The sequence below is a fragment of the Cetorhinus maximus genome, chromosome 25 (assembly GCF_964194155.1).
Source record: "Cetorhinus maximus chromosome 25, sCetMax3.hap1.1, whole genome shotgun sequence".
NCBI classification, from domain to species: domain Eukaryota; kingdom Metazoa; phylum Chordata; class Chondrichthyes; order Lamniformes; family Cetorhinidae; genus Cetorhinus; species Cetorhinus maximus.
Window position 1 is genome coordinate 26,723,430 of NC_135903.1, and position 17,637 is coordinate 26,741,066.

General features: G+C 39.6%; 1 protein-coding gene across 2 annotated transcripts in view; it reads left to right on the plus strand.

The window, feature by feature from the left end:
* Positions 1-17,637, plus strand: part of lsm12b (LSM12 homolog b) — a 57,908-nt gene that overhangs the window by 7,342 nt on the left and 32,929 nt on the right. The window contains exons 3-4 of one of the 2 annotated variants that reach the window (XM_078529663.1): positions 4,047-4,280; positions 14,583-14,716. In XM_078529663.1, coding sequence (XP_078385789.1) covers positions 4,160-4,280; positions 14,583-14,716 — 255 coding nt within the window. In that variant the 5' untranslated portion in view covers positions 4,047-4,159. Of the gene's footprint in view, positions 1-2,840; positions 4,281-14,582; positions 14,717-17,637 lie in introns of those variants that run through there. The other variant, XM_078529664.1, reaches the window with a different exon arrangement.

Below are 17,637 nucleotides of genomic sequence, written 5' to 3' on the forward strand. Positions count from 1 at the left end.
ATTTTAAACTTCACTATTAGTGTATATACTTACATTGATTTGAAATTATTCATTTTCTTTCAACTGTCATAGGGTAGGAGGAGGCTTGTGTGGGGATAAGCAATACAAAGACCAGTTGGGCTGAATGGCCTGTTTTCGTGCTGTACTTTTCTATGTGTAGGAGAATTATACAGAACTGCTCAGCAACTATCTTCCAAGTTTTAGTTCTGGTATACTCAAGGACTTCCTGCAAAAAGTCTCAAACCAGAGATTGTACCTCACATTGGCAACTGCACTGGGGTGGAATTTATCAGATGTATTAAGATTTATTATTACCTAGAATGCCTTTTGAGCATAAGTTCTGTTTCTTCAACTTTGGCTCAATGAGTGGACTCTGGCTTTCCTGTGCTGCTTGTGTCTAATGTGCTACCAGATGAGAGGTCCATGGAAAGCCAGAGCCGCACACCTCTGCTCTTTCCTGGGTGTGCAGTCTCTCCACCTTCTTCAGGCCATCTCCAAGTCAGTCACAGTCACCTGGTTCTCCTTAACCGGATACCTGCACAAAGACATTCCATCAGGTGAGCAAGTGCCCCAATGCAAAGTGAATACTTCAGTGTCAGAATCCAGTTTCAGAGAATGGGAGACTGTGAGGATCCACCACCTTTCCCAAGAGACCTGAGAGACTGGTAAGTTAATGGAATGTGACATAATGGCGTGATGAGGTGCCTCTTTGAAAGCATCAGACAGATGGGGTGTCATGAGATTCTTGAAAATAGTTGTTCAAATTTCTAAAGGGAGTTTAACATTTCATTAAAACTCTTGTAATTGAAATGTTTCTCCATTTATTAATGTAAGCCTTTTTTGAAATTCTAAGTGTAATTTAACATTTTCAGTCAACATTTGTATTTATTTGTAACAATTTGCACATAAAGGTTATGAAACATTTTTGCAATAAAAGACTCTGATGTTAAGAGAGTTGTGTCTGACTGCTGGTTGTGGTATCTATAGGGCACTCATTGGATAAAAGGCCTGCCCCCTTGATCCATCACATCCTTTGGTTCCTGCTCCGACAGCTTCTGCTTCCATTGACTTCTTTCCTAGTGCGTTAAGATTCAGAGATTCTGTCATGGATTAAGTGTGCAGGGCACATCAGTCTACGACAACCCTCAAAATCCACTAAGGGAAATGTTGGAGGACACTTCCACAATCCAAGCACCTGGATTGGCTCCTCAGCACCCCAATAGCATTCTGTTGATTGCACCCAGCACTCTAGGGAAGGCAGCCATTCTGGAGAAACTTGGTGCCCTCAGCCTTTGCTCCACTGGGAACGTTCCTAGTAGTATATGGGGAGGCGATGGCAGAGTGGTATTTTCACTGGACTAGTATGCCAGAGACCCAGGGTAAAGCTGTGGGATCCTGGGTTTGAATCCTGCTACAGCAGATGGTGAAATTTGAATTCAATAAAAAAATCTGGAATTAAAAGTCTGATCATGACCATGACTGATTGTCGTAAAAACCCATCTAGTTCACTAATATCCTTTTAGGGAAGGAATCTGCCATCCTTACCTGGTCTGCCTACATTGGACTTCAGACCAACAGCAATATGATTCACTCTTAAATGTCCCCTGAGCAAGGGCAATTAGGGATGGGCAATAAATGCTGGATTAGCTGCCCACATCCAATGAATAATTTTTTAAAACTCCAAATTTAGTGAAACTGGGGTCCATGCCCTGTACCATTTACCTGCTAAATGTAGGCCCTTAGTGCCTGTTAACTAATCCTGTAAGGGTTGCTGAGGGATTCCTAGAAGGATCCTGACCGCTATAAACCTTGAGGGCTGTAGTTATCTTTATTTCCACAGTTAGACCTCTGCTATATATGGGGCCATCTCAGACAGTTCCTCAGACATCTCCTGAAATGTCAGTCAAAGGCCATATACTTACATATGGGGTACTGTCTCTGCTTGTATTGCTTCACTCATTGAGCCTCTTGTCTCTGGTTCTTTTCTTTCTGTTCCTCTTCCTTCTCCATTACAGTAGGGTGGGAGCAGGCTGATATGGAGCACAGGCCAAGACCAGTTGGGCCAAATGCAAATCCTATGCTATAATATAAATTAGGGTAGTGTCAGCAAAGAGCCATTTTTATTTTGAAAATAAAATATAGAATGGCTTTGTGGGGTTAAAAAAAACCTTCAATGTTTCTTGGATTAGCTGAACCTACTTTAGGTGACTACAGAAAATCTGTTGCAATTTGAGTAGACCATCTAAACTAGTTCAATTGCAAGAAACTGATTTAAAACTTGGAGGCATGGTAAATTTATGGGTGGAGATGTGTTTGGACAGAGGGGTTGATAGATGATTGTAAGAGATGAAAGAAATTTGTGCATATTGTACTAACACACATAACTCAGTTAAGGCCAAAATTTCACAATCTCTTAGGCTGCCTATTTGATTTGCACCCTGATTATGCACGAGTGCAGAGGAAATTCTTTACAACTATGCACATATACAGTGCACATAGGTAATCTTTCTTGATGGCATATTTATCTACTGAGGCACTGGAAAGTATACATATTTTTTTCCATTGCATTTGTTTACTACATGTAGCAATGTGTTTTAAACAAATCTGTTAAACCCATGAGAAGAATTGGTCAGCTAAAAAACCTATTAGAGACTGATTCAGCTATTGACTCAGAGAAATAGTATTAAAGAGTTTAGCATACCACGATATGAACAAGATTAACAGGCATTTCTTTGGCTTATTTTTCTCTGCTATTTCTAGGAAATAGAAGGCCTTTATGCTTGTTAGTGAATAAAATTGTATACTGGTGTAGTGAACTTCCATCTAAGGTAACTGTTTTTGTAATAAATGCAAAGGAAGCTGCATGGCTAAATTACAAGATGTTGCAGCATCTGTTGCTTCTTCAATTCACATATTGATATAAGGGGAAATTCTTTAAAAATTGCACTTTCCAATCCCTTCAACTTTCATTGTGTTCATACTCAATCCAAACTCTTGTTTATATTAACTAAACTATACAGTGTGAAACTAAAACAACTTTTAAAAAACATATTTGCGTTTGTTTTTGTTGTCGGATTTCCTATTGTTCACAAAGCCTATTTATCCAAAGCTGTTCTAGAATGCACAAGATTAATTATGGTGTGTATGTGTATATAAAATTTGTTTGACAAACAAGATTTCCTATGTGCACTATGTATGGCATAATTGTAAAGGTTTGCAAACAGCACAAAATTCAACCAAGGAAATAAAAATGACAAACATATATAATAAATAAAGTTCTGTTTTTGTTGTACAATGTATAATTTAGGTAACATAAAAGCGTTTGTATTAAATACCAGTACAATGAAAATTGGAGGGAGGGAGAATTATCAGCCCTGGCTCACTTGGTAACTCTCATGTATAAGTCTGAAGGTTGTTCAAATTCCATTTGAGATTTGAGCACATAATTTAGACTGACACTATAGTGCAATACTGAGTACTCTTCGATCAGGATGCTGTCTTTCGGACAAGATGTTAATCCAAGGTCCTGTCAGTTGGTAGTTGACGACCCCATGGCACTATTTTGAAGAAGAGCAAAGGAGTTCTGTTCCATGTCCTGGCCAACATTTATCCCTCAACCGACATGACTGAAAATAGATTATGTGGTTCTTTGTACAGTGATGTTTGTGAGAGCTTGCTGTGTTCAAATAGAAACATAGAAATGCTTAAAATTTATGGTACAGAAGCAGGCCACCTGAAAGAGAGCAATCCAACTTCACTGGCTACTGTGTTAGCTACATTACAACAGTGACTACACTTCAGAAGTGCTTCAATAGCTGTGAAGTCCTTTGGGACGTTCTGAGGTCGTGAAAAGTGCTATATGAATGCTGCAAGTCTTTCTGTCTAGCAATACAGTTGGCATATGGTATCTCATCTTTATAGATGCTTAATTCAATTTCGGATGTTAGGGTGTGTGTGGAAATATCCCCACTGTTGTATGTGGCCAAGCTTGCTTTCTGATCAGGAATTGCTCCATGACTATTCTTGACTGCCTTTTTTTTTTGCAGACCTCCAGCTCCCTGCTCACCACCTTCCCTTTTGATTGACAGCTCCAGCCCGCGCATGCTCAGCTCCGCACCAAGGCTGCTGGGTAAAGCGCTGCTGGCCCGGCAGTAACAAGATGGCTGCTCCGGGAGAATACTTCACTGTCGGCAGCCAGGTTTCCTGCCTGACGTGCCTGGGCCAGCAGCTGCACGGAGAGGTGGTCGCCTTCGATTACCAATCCAAGATGTTAACTTTAAGTATCCTTTGTTGAGAGGGTGCGGCGTTGGTGGTGAAGCGCGCTGGCGGATGTGTAAAGAAGTCAGTCAAGGCCTAGCTTGGGTCGGGATCAGGCAGCCTTTCACCGGTGTCCTGCCAGATAGTGCGTTCACGCATGCGTACACCTCGCCGGTGCCCTTTTTTTGTCAAAAAGTGGTTAACTGTAGAAACTGGAAATAATTGCTCGGAAACGAGCCCTTACAATTTATCTGATCAATATAAGCTTGCAATTACATGCGACGGTCGATCAGCAATTGAATCTGGATGCAGGCTTTCGTTTTCCAGTTGTTAGTATATGATTTGGCACAAGGTGAGGCTGAATGAACACTATTTGGCAGTTCGCTGGTTGCATCATGGCCTTGCTGGATGCTCGTTGTATGAAAAAAAAATCCTTTATGTGGCACTGAATTCTAACAACCGATTCGTAATGACAGGGCTGCATCATTAGTAATCCTCAAGTTATAAAAATTCTGGTAATCGAGGTGCCTTGGGATAGTGAAGCTGTATCTGAGCATGTGTGGCTAGCTGCTTATGTAGTTACCATGGGTAGGGCAACGCTTGAGTCCTCCGTTTTGGTTTCTGTTTGCTATTAAGCTCTACCAAATAGAGGACACACCTAATATTGGAGATTGCAGCAGAATAAAGCAATAATCTTTGTGCTCCTGAAGGAAATTTAAACTAGTTGAAGATGAATTGACTTAGTTAATTTGCTTTGTGGGATGGGGGAGTGGGGGGGTGGAAGTTTCTCAGCATATTTCACATTGGAAGTTTTCCTTACAGTTTACACTAGTAAAGCTGCTGTTTCAGATCAGCTAAACTGCTTTCTGTTAATATGTGTGCTTCAATGTAATGTAATTGAAAAAGCAGATTTTAAACAATATTAATATTTCACTAAATTTGATATTTTGCTGCACTGCATTTGCCTCTACACTATAGTTATTAATATGTTTGAATGTTGGTGTTGAAGTATAGGTGTTTTGAATCTGCATATCTAAATTTTCTAGGTCTAGATTTCAGTCTATGACATTACCAGCATTTAAGCTTTCAAAAAAAGTTTGTATTTTATATAGCACCTTTAACATCGTAAAATGGCCCAAGGAACTTAGGCTGACCAAAAGTGACATCGAGCTAAAGGAGGAGAGATTAAGACAAATTACTAAAATCTTAGTCAAAAAGGTAGGTTTTAAGGAGTATCTTAAAAGTGGAGAGAGAGAAGCAGAGAAGTTATGAAGGGGATTCCAGAGCTTAGCTACCATGCAGTTGAAGGCACAGGTGCTGATGTTAGGACAAAGGAAGTGAGGAGCGCACAAGTGACCAGAGTTGGAGGAATGCAAAGTTCTCCGAGGGTTCCAGGGTTGAAGGATGTTACAGAGATGGGGAGGGTGAGGCCATGGAGGAATTTGAGAATGTGGACGAGAATTTTAAGCCAAGGCATTTGCCAAAGCCGGTGTAGGTCAGCAAGCACGGGTGATTAGAACTTGGTATGAGTTACAATCTAAGGAGTAGAGTTTTGGCTGAATAAGTCCATGGAAGATGGGAGACAGGTAAGGAGAGCATTGGAATAGTCAGGTCTTGAGGTGTCATGGAATGGGTGAGGGCTTCTGCAGCAAACAGGCTGAGATGGGGTTGGGCATAGGAAATCTTTTGTAAGTGGATGTAGACAGTCTTTGTGATAGAGGAATAGGAGATTGGAAGTGTAGCTCAGGGTCACATAGATGTTGAGGTTGTGAATGGTCTGGCTCAGCTCGAGACAATAACTAGGCAGGGGTTAGAATCAGCGACAAGGGAATGGAATTTGTGGTGAATTTTGTGTCATATTGGAGGAAGTGATTGTATTCGCTTCTCAACTTGCCAATTAAGTTTTGATACTTTGCATCTTATTTCCTCCTGTGATTGCCATCAAAGGTGAAGCTGATTGCAGCTATCCAAAGGATTATGCATTGACCTCGGGCTTGAGTTTTCAACAGGGGCTTTAATTTGTATTCTTTAGAAAGGATGAGGCTAGTTTATCTGACCCCATCTTGAATGCTGTGTCCAATTTTGTGCACTGCACCTCAGGAAGGATATATTGGTACAAGAAGGGTGCAGCACAGATTCATCAGAACGATACTAGGGCTTAATGGATTAACTGCACTTAAGCACTTTACAGTCAAGGAAGTATATTTTAGGTTGTCCTGATGCTATAAAAGGTGCTATATAAATGTAAATCTTTGTTTCTTTATCAATTTTGATGGTATTCCCTGGAGTTTAAGAACTTGGGCTATCTGATTGTGGTGTTTAACATGACAATAGGACTCAATAAGGTGTGTTCAGAGAATCTATTTCCTCTAGTGGAAACACCTAGAACAAGGGGACACAATCTTAAAATTGGAGCTAAGCATTTCAGGCGCAAAGTCGGGAAGCTTTTTCATGTAGATGGATAGTGGAAGTCTGGAACTCTTTCCCTATACCAAATGGATGCTGGGTCAATGGAAATTTTCAAGACACAGGTTTTTATTAAATAAGGATATCAAGGGATATGGGAGAAAAAGTTGGAAAGTAGAATTGAGGTACAGATCAACTGTAGATGAAGAACAGGGGCTGAATGGCTGACTATTCCTATGGCTTGGCTAGTTTTTTATTGTATTCCCTTGAATACATGTGCAAAAGTTATTTTGTTTCTCAGGTGCCTACTTTATATATACTTCAGGCATTAATTGGGTTGTCAGCGTATGTTATAATATGGTCAGTCAGGATGTAATAATATTGAAGTTTGTTCAAAAAAATGTATATACATGTTCGGGTAATTATTGCCTCAAAGCAGCATGTTACGTATTATAACATACTACGTGTTAGTGAAATGAATAACTTTTAGTCTTAACTAAAGTAACCTGATATTAAATTTTGGAATTATATATGGTTGCCTGTTGTAAATTGAGTGCTTATATTTTCTACAATATTAGTCCAGTAACAACTCCAATGTGTCTGCTGAAATTAAATGTAGTTGTATGAGATGTTGATACCGCTATAGGAGTATTTTTTTTTAATTTAAGAGTGTTGGAAGAAATGCTTTTTGGATTACTAAATCAGGCAGAGTCCACAGATTAGAATTGACCCCTATTCATTCACGGTATCATATGACCTTGCAAGATTGTATTTAAGTTTTAAAATAGTTAACCTTTTGTATGGTACTAATTTTTAGGTAAAGAATCGGTCAGTTACAAAAAAAAATGAAGGGAGGGCTAGCTTCATTGCTGAAGTCCTGTACACTTGACCAGAGAATTGAGTTTGAATGCCACTTCTGAGCTTCTAATCCAGGTGTATTTTAATTGCCCTTGAGTGAGTAGGTGCTGGGAGTGCTATCTATGTTTGCTTCAAGGCTGGTTGCAGAGGCTTTTCGAGGGCACAGAATAATGAGTGTTTAAAGGGTTTCTTGGAGCCTCTGGTTTTTTTAAAACAAATAATGTGGCGAACATGTGAAAAATGCTGTCTGAAATACTTGGGTAAATTCCAAATGGCCAACTAAAAAATCAGAACCATGACAATTTGTACCTATATAATGCCTTTAACGGTTCTATCTGAAGTGCTGTAACCTGCAAGGCTATGGACCAGGTGCTGGAAAGTGGAATTAAAATGAGCGGCTAGTTTATTTTTTCTCTTTATTTGGCCAGCGCAGACACGGTGGGCTGAATGGCCTCTTTCTGCACTGTAACTTGTCTATGGTTTTATGGTTCTAGCATAAAATATCCCAAGGTGCTTCGCAGGGCATTATAAAGCAAAAATTGACATTGAACTGCATAAGGAGATATTTGGGCAGGTGGCCAGAAGCCTGACCAAAGAAGGTGGTTTAGAGGAGTGTCTTAGAGAAGGAAAGAGAGGTAGCGAGGCAGAGAGATTTAGGGATGGAATTCCAGAGTTTAGCATTTTGGCAGTTGAATGCCTGGCCACCAATGGTGGAGCAATTAATATCAGGTATGCTCAAGCGGTAAGAATTAGAGTGGCGTAGATATCTTGTGTGGGCAGACCTATGTTATAAATGTCACACCACCTTCCATCTTTTTGAGAGTCAATGGACTCAATGCAACTGAAGCTTCTTAAAGTTATAAATAATCTGAAGAGGCAATAGTTTTAGTATACTTAAATATAAAAATCTGCTCCTTGGTCCTACGTTTGGTTAATAGTCTGTTGATGTTCTTGGTGTATTTGTGGTCTGGTCTGTAAAGGATTTTATGGTGCATTTTCATGTCCTGTAGTGTATTGCCACAGTTCCTAGCCTCCAGCTGGACAACAATGGCTCATTTATTCAGGTGATGGAAGGTTGAGCTTACCTAACCTTACCAGTACAAGAGAAACTGCTCTCTGTATCCATATCCCAGTGAATCAAAATTAGAGGTAGGAGAAAGTAAAAAGAGCTGGGACAGAATGAGCCAATTGTATAGTGTACAAAAATGTGCCTGTAAGAATAATACTAGTGTAAGTGCTCTCAAGCCTTTAGCATTTTACCGTCTACATATTGGCAAGGGTTTGAATTTGGGCATCCACCTGTGTGTGTAGACAAATACAAAGGATTTTCAATTCTAGCAGCTTTTTATAGCTAAGCTGTTGACCATGTCAATGCTCAGTTGAAACCTGCAGTACTATGCCAAGAAATATATTGTCCTGAATACTCAGATTTAAAGACACCAGCTAGGAATTCTCTTAGAGCTGCCCCTACATGTAACTTTGATGAAAGATCCAATTACATGTAGTTGTGCGCTGTAATTTTAGAAAATTACAATTTAAAATACTTGCAATATTTGGGCAAATAAATGCTGAGTATGAAAGGTGACAGGATGTGCTGTGTCCCACCACATCATTTTACCTTGGTCATGGTAAAGTGATAAGTAGGTTCCAGGAACTTCTTGGCAGCATTGAAAATTGGAGCACAAATTGGCCTAGTCCAGCTGTGCTGGTCTGAGTCAACTGGATTCTGTGGGTGACTCACTGAAAACTCCAGTGAGCAAGGTGAAGAACTTCTTAGGCAGTATGCAGCAAGCCCAGCAAGTGGAGGGGCAGTTCTGGACTTAGTTTTAGGTAATGAAGCTGTGAAGATGGAAGGGGTTTTAATGGTGGTAGCATTTTGGTGATAGTGATCATAATTCAGTTAGATTTAGAGTTGTTGGGGAAAACAATAAAGATTAAGAGTAAAAATTGTACATTGGGGAAAGACCAATTTTACTAAGTTGTGATGTGATTTGGTAAAACTGGACTGGAATCAGCTACGTGAAGGCAGATCAACATCCGAGCAGTGGGAGGCATTTGAGGAGGAGGTGGAGAGAGCTCAGAACAAATATGTTACCACAAAGAAACCCACCAAAAATAGACCACCTCCACCTCACACCGCCGCCCCCCCACCAAGCCAAAAAAAGCAGTTTACATCAAATTCTGAGAGTGTAATAGTGCAGAAAGCCTGGAGAATTTAGGAAGTGCAGGGGTGAAATTAAAAAGGAAATTAGAAAGCCAAGTGTAAGCATGAAAATATTGGCAAGTAAAATCAAGGAAATCCCAGAAACGTTTTGTGAAAAGCAAGTGGATAACTAAGGAAAGAGTAGGGCCTGTTAGAAATGAAAAGGGTAACTTGTGTTTGGAGGTAGAAGACATGAGCATGTTACTAGTGCCTGTCTTCACAAAGGGGAATGATGCACACGTTGCAGTCAGGGAGGAACATGAAATAAGCATGGTGAGCAAGGAAATGTTAAGGGATTTAATATCTTTGACAGTAGGTAAATCACCATGTACATTACAGATAAAATATATCCCAGATTGCTAAGAGAAGCAAGAAAGAAAATAGCAGAGGTTCTTAGCATCATTTTCTAATTAGCTGTGGCTGTTGGCGTAGTCCTGGAGGATTGGAGGACTAATGTGCCATTGTTTGAAAAGGGACAGACTAAGTAAATACAAGCCAGACAGCCTAACCTTGGTGGTGGGCAAATTATTGGAAACAATTCTGAGGGACGGTATTAATCGCAACTTAGGCACAGATTGAACGTTTTGAGATAACAAGGAAGGCTGATTAGGGTAGTGTGTTTGATGTAGTAGTCTACATGGGTTGTAGTAAGGTTTTTGACAAGGTATCACATGACAGCCTGGTCTGCAAAGTAGGAGCCTTTGGGATCCAAGGGAAAGTGGCAGGTTTGATCCAATAATGGCTAAGTGGCAGAAAGCAAAGGTTGGTCAACAGGTGTTTTTGTGACTAGAATGCCATTTCAGTGAGGTTATCTATACAAGCTCCCTTGCTTTTCATAGTATATATCAACGATTTAGACTTAAATGTAGGGTGCATGATTAAGAAGTTTGCTGATGATACAAAATTGGTTCTGTGGTTGATAGTGAGGAAGAAATCTTCCTGCAAACTACAGCTATAAATTGACTGGTCAAATGGGCAGAAGAGTGTCAAATGGAATTTATTCCAGGAAAGTGTGAGGCAGTATACATGGAGAAGGCAAACAAGGCAAGGAAATACAGAATAAATGGTAGGATACTGAGAAGTATAGAGACCTTGAAGCACATGTCCAAAGATCCCTGAAGGTGGCAGGCCAAGGTAGATAAGGTGGCATATTGGATACTTTATTAGCCGAGGTGTAGAATATAAGAACAGGGGGGTTACGCTAGAAATGTATAAGTACTAGTTAAGCCACAGCTTGGATACTGTGTACAGTTCTGAAGTACTCCACTGCACTACAGGAAGGATCACATTAGAGAGGGTACAAAGGAGATTTGAGGATGACTGGACAATCTTAGTTATGAGGAAACATTGGATATCCTGAGGCTATTTCCTTTAGAGTAGAGGAGGCTGAGGGGAGATTTAATTGTGCGTAAAATTGAGGAGTCGAAAGTGGATAGGAAGGACCTGTTTTCTTTAGCAGAGAAGGCAATCACCAGTGGGTATGAATTTAAAGTAATTAACAGAAGGATTAGAGGGAGTTGAGAAATTCTTTCACCAGAGGTTGCTGGGGTCCTGGAACTCACTGTTGTCACATTATGATCTCCATAGAGACTGATAACTTTTAAAAAGAGATACAAACTTCCAGTTACTAGCTGAAAGAATGACACCACAAGATTTCACATTTTAAAACTTACTGTAACAAATGACTAAAAACTCTAATGACTAAACGCTTTTTTTGTAGGCAGCTTATACTTTAGGAGAAGTGATTTTTTTCCCCTTTCATACTTCACTCCCATCGCACTCTCCATGGAATTACAGTCCTTTTCACAAACAGTCCTTGGATATTGCCAGCTTACAATGTGTTCCTATATCCCTATTCTTCGAGTGGCCATCTTCAGGCGCCTTCCTCAGTTTTCGGAGAGTTCCTTAAATGCACCACCAGCAACAAAGCCTCTTCCTATGATTCTCCTCCTCCCTGAACATGCCAGGACAAATCTCCTGGAATTCTTAGAAGGCTGCAGGATATGTCTCTTTGACTAGCAGCCATCTCTCCCCCACATCTGGCTATGGTAGCTTGCAAAGGCAAGCAGCCTTTCTCTTGGCTGACCACACACAAACTGTTGTGGGTTTGTGGTATTCATTGATTTGTAGGGAAGCCTGTAACCTCAAAAATAACTTCCTCTGCCCTCTTTCCAGTGGCAACCTGAAACATATTAACCTTGCATCCCCGTAGAAATGCTGATTAGCTATTCTTGCCTCCAACTCCCTTTTAATCTTAGAAGTAAATTGATGGTTTACAGCACAATTGTTTATAACCAGATACCTGCAAAACCTTCCTGAGACTTTGGGAGACTCAGAGTTTATATCGTAAACTCGGAGACTACTGCTATTGTCTCCAAAAGTCCCCCCCACCCCCAGTAAAACAATCTAAGCCCCCCTTTAATCTCTAACAATCTAAGCCCCCCCTTTAATCTCTAACAATCTAAGCCCCCCCTTTAATCTCTAACAATCTAAGCCCCCCCTTTAATCTCTAACAATCTAAGCCCCCCCTTTAATCTCTAACAATCTAAGCCCCCCCCTTTAATCTCTAACAATCTAAGCCCCCCCTTTAATCTCTAACAATCTAAGCCCCCCCTTTAATCTCTAACAATCTAAGCCCCCCCTTTAATCTCTAACAATCTAAGCCCCCCCCTTTAATCTCTAACAATCTAAGGCCCCCCTTTAATCTCTAACAATCTAAGCCCCCCCTTTAATCTCTAACAATCTAAGCCCCCCCTTTAATCTCTAACAATCTAAGCCCCCCCTTTAATCTCTAACAATCTAAGCCTCCCCTTTAATCTCTAACAATCTAAGCCCCCCCTTTAATCTCTAACAATCTAAGCCCCCCCTTTAATCTCTAACAATCTAAGCCCCCCCTTTAATCTCTAACAATCTAAGCCCCCCCTTTAATCTCTAACAATCTAAGCCCCCCCTTTAATCTCTAACAATCTAAGCCCCCCCTTTAATCTCTAACAATCTAAGCCCCCCCTTTAATCTCTAACAATCTAAGCCCCCCCTTTAATCTCTAACAATCTAAGCCCCCCCTTTAATCTCTAACAATCTAAGCCCCCCCTTTAATCTCTAACAATCTAAGCCCCCCCTTTAATCTCTAACAATCTATGACCCCCCTTTAATCTCTAACAATCTAAGACCCCCCTTTAATCTCTAACAATCTAAGCCCCCCCTTTAATCTCTAACAATCTAAGCCCCCCTTTAATCTCTAACAATCTAAGACCCCCCTTTAATCTCTAACAATCTAAGCCCCCCTTTAATCTCTAACAATCTAAGCCCCCCCTTTAATCTCTAACAATCTAAGCCTCCCCTTTAATCTCTAACAATCTAAGCCTCCCCTTTAATCTCTAACAATCTAAGCCCCCCCCTTTAATCTCTAACAATCTAAGCCCCCCCTTTAATCTCTAACAATCTAAGCCCCCCCTTTAATCTCTAACAATCTAAGCCCCCCCTTTAATCTCTAACAATCTAAGCCCCCCCTTTAATCTCTAACAATCTAAGCCCCCCCCTTTAATCTCTAACAATCTAAGCCCCCCCTTTAATCTCTAACAATCTAAGCCCCCCCTTTAATCTCTAACAATCTAAGCCCCCCCTTTAATCTCTAACAATCTAAGCCCCCCCTTTAATCTCTAACAATCTAAGCCCCCCCTTTAATCTCTAACAATCTAAGCCCCCCCTTTAATCTCTAACAATCTAAGCCCCCCCTTTAATCTCTAACAATCTAAGCCCCCCCTTTAATCTCTAACAATCTAAGCCCCCCCTTTAATCTCTAACAATCTAAGCCCCCCCTTTAATCTCTAACAATCTAAGCCCCCCCTTTAATCTCTAACAATCTAAGACCCCCCTTTAATCTCTAACAATCTAAGACCCCCTTTAATCTCTAACAATCTAAGCTCCCTTTAATCTCTAACAATCTAAGCCCCCCATTAATCTCTTAACAATCTAAGCCTTCCTTTGATCTCTAACAATCAAACTAGCCAGGCTTACTGTGAAGCAGACTGCAGAACAGGTCACATGACCTGCTTCATTTACCCTAAATTTCAAACTATAGTCGCAAAATATAATCTTACAAACCTCTTAATCGTAACAGCATTTAAGGAAATACTTGGATATCTACATGAAGTGCTGTAACATGCAGGGCTATGGACCAAGCACTGGGAGTGGGATTCAGCTGGATAGCTGTTTCATGCCAGCACAGCCACGATGGGCTGAATTTTCTGTGCATGAACTTTTGAATCCTGACATCAATGTATTAATACCTAACATGTTCATATCATATTGGGAAATATTCCAGTGTCACTAATGCACTAAAAATGCATTAAATATTTAAAGAAATTATCCTGGAACACTGAATAACACTGCTTTAAAATAGTTTTTCATTTATTTGAAGATTTAACAGTTATGCATGATGTATGTGTATGGGATAGGTTGTATATTTGTTAGCATAAATTCAACGACTAATGCTTAGGGATTATGCTACAAAAGCAAATCATGTAAATCTTGAATGCAAAGTTGATCTCAAATGTTCGAAATATAAAATTAACTTGTCTAACTGGCAAATCATAAAAGTGTGTATTGATTTTTGTGCAGTAACCAAGCTTTAAGTGGTAGTGAGGCACAAGTGTGAATTGCAGTTGAAAGATTAATGAATGGGTTTGAAGAATATTTGTCTCCTATTACAGTGTTGACTATTGCCTCATGGAACTATATATTTCAATTAGTGTCTTTTTATAGACTTTTCAATATTGAAGTCTGGCAAGGGAAATGCAGTGCATATAATCAGAGGATTTCCATTCATTCAGTGTGTTCCTTAACCATTTTCTTAAAGAATGTCCCTCATCCAGTGGGAAGCCCAACCACAACGATGTTCTACTGATTAATTTAGCTTATGTTTCGGATGTTAAAACAATTAACGATCGGACAGAAACTCCACCACCCTTAGCTTCACTGAATGTTAACAAGGTAAGAATCTTGGGAGAAAATGCCATCTATTTCTGCTGAAGGTTTTGAATAAATGTCATTAGAGGAAAAATGGATTGGGGGGTGGGGGGAAGGTTGCTAAATGGAAGAATAAGGACTTCATACTGTGCATTTAAAAAATATAATTCAAGCCCTTGACACTTTTTTTTCATATTATATCCTTGAAGGAATACATTTCTCTATGGATGGGCTTCAAAATTGACTTAGCAATTCTCTTTAAATGTTGATAGTGAAATTTACGTGGGGTTTTGGTTGTTACCTGCAGTTACAGAACATATTTATAAACTGGTATTATGATTATATTTTTGATTATTTCCATTAATTTATCTGCCATTCTTGTGTGTATTGTAGAAAAACTTATATTTCAGCCTTGTTTAAAACTTTATTGTCACTTAATTGGTAGAGTTTCTTAGAACCTACATGTGTGTGACAGCTAAATTTTCAACCTGGTTCCATCCGTAAAGATAATTCAAATATTTGCAGAACATTTCAGGAATATATGTGTACTTGCAGCAGTGATATTTGCTAAATAGCGATCAGGATAGGAACTCTAGCTGGTTTTCATTCTTTAGTTCACTGTAGAGCCCCAACTGACATTTTGCTGAATTAGCAGTTTTCTATCACAGATCTGGAACTGAACTGGAGGCCATCCTGGTTCAACTACTCGCTGATATATTGATCTAATGGGGAAGCTAAGATTATGTTCAAAAATAGTACTTCTGTAGCTTTTAATTCACTTTATGCAGATGGTATTGTAAATTTAAGTGAGTCATGCTTTCATGCTGAAAAATATTTTGAAACATAATTTAATGTGCATGAAACTGTCATAGAATGTCACATTGGAAAAAAATTGCCTGTTGGATAATTAGTAAAAACAGGCATCTGTTTCACAAAATTACTTTAGTTTTAAATGATTGCCTTATGGCATGGGTTCCACCATGTTTTACACCCCACATAGTAATTCTGAAGTTGACATTCAACTGCGTTTTGTGCTGTGATGTATGCTATTCATAATTTTCTATCTATGGAGGAAGACTGCAATTTTTCAGAGCAAATAAATTTAGTATGTCTCCTGTGACTTTCTATTATTATCGATTGCAAGAAGAATACAATTTTTAAATTTCAATAATGCAGCCCTGTTTTTTGTGTTGAATCCAATAATTATTTTGCTTGCCTATATCCTACAGAAGTACATGTTGGTGATTCCATCCTTCCGCAGATGACTCTTGTTAAATTTATAATGTACTGTGGCCTTGAGCAGTACAGATCAGGAAGATCTTGTAGAAATGTCAGCATAGAAGTTCATTTAGCCTATTCTGCCAGTTCCACACCTGGCTCTAGGAAATACCATTTCCCCCTGTTCTTTCCAATTTTTAACATTTTTCAATTGTTTATCTCTTGATTAAGTGTCTGAGTGACTAGGATTCCATATTAGAATAAACCTTTGTATGGAAGTTTTTTAATTTTAAAAGTAAATCTTCAAATTTATCCTCAAACTCTTCCTTAATTTTGAACATTCAAGTAAGTTGACAACTTAAATACAAATTGTGCCTATTATTCAGAGCAATGGGAATGGGGAAGGCCATTCAGCCTTTTAGGCCTGCTCTGCCATTCAGTACGATCAAGGATGATTGTCTACCTCAGCTCCACCTTCCCACACTAGCACTCTTTCCCTTATTCCCTGAGTATCCAAGAATCTATTAACTGCTGTCTTGAATATGCTCCATGAGTGAGCATCTGCTGTCCTCTGGGATAGACAATTCCAAAGCTTTGCGTGAAACGATTTTTCCTCATCTCACTTGTAAGTGGCCAATCCTTTATTGTGAGTCTGTGAACCCAATTCAACACTCCCTAGCCGGGAGAAACAGCATCAACTCGTCAAGGCCCTTAAGGATTTTATTGGGGAGGGGGGGTGGGAGCAGCGCTACACAGATTTGCACTGATTCCTCGGGGGTAGAAGTGGCCCGTGCTCATTCCTCATTGATGTCATTGAAGAGCACCACTTGGCTATTAGCACTGCTTTGCAAGCAAATTTCTCAGCCTATAGGTTTCGATGAGATTACCTCATTTTATAAATTAAATGAAATACGGGCCTTGTCTACTCAATCGGTCCTCAAAGGACGGTCCCCTCATCCCAGGTATCGGTTTAGTGAACCTTCACTGCACTCCCTCCAAGCAAATATAGTCTTCCTTGGGAAAGGAGACTAAAACTGAACACGGTCCTCTAGGTGTGGCCTTACCAAGACCCTGTACAATTGTAATAAGATTACTTCACTCTTCCACTCCAATATCTTTATAATAAAGGCTAATATACCATTTTCTTTCTTAACTACTTGCAATACATGTTAATTTTCTGTGATTTGTATACAGTGACATCCAGGTCCTTCTGAAGACCACCATTTCTCAGTCTCTCATTATTTTAAAAAAATATTCTTTTCTATTTCCCCTTCCAAGCTGGATAGCTTAATATTTTTCCATATTATTTTTCATCTGCCATGTTCTTGCCCGCTAACTTGACCTATTTATATCCCTTTTCAGTCTCCTTATGTCCTCCTGCAGCTTACTTTCCTACCTAACTTTGTATCATCAGCAAACTTGGGCACTCTGTCTCCTCACTTAGGTGATTTAGATCATTGATATAGATTGTAAATAGCTGAAGCCCAAGCACTGATCCTTGTACCCTGTCAACCGGAAAATGGCCTGTTTATTTCTTTTTTATCTGTGCGTTAACCAATCCTTAAACTGTGCTAATAGATTACCCCCAATCCCATATTGTGTATTAACCGAATGTTTTTGAAAATCCAAATGCACTTTTTCCATTGGCTCCCCCTTATCCACCCTGCTAGGTGCAGCTTCAAAACACAGATTTGTTAAGCACAATTTCCCTTTCACAAATCCATGTT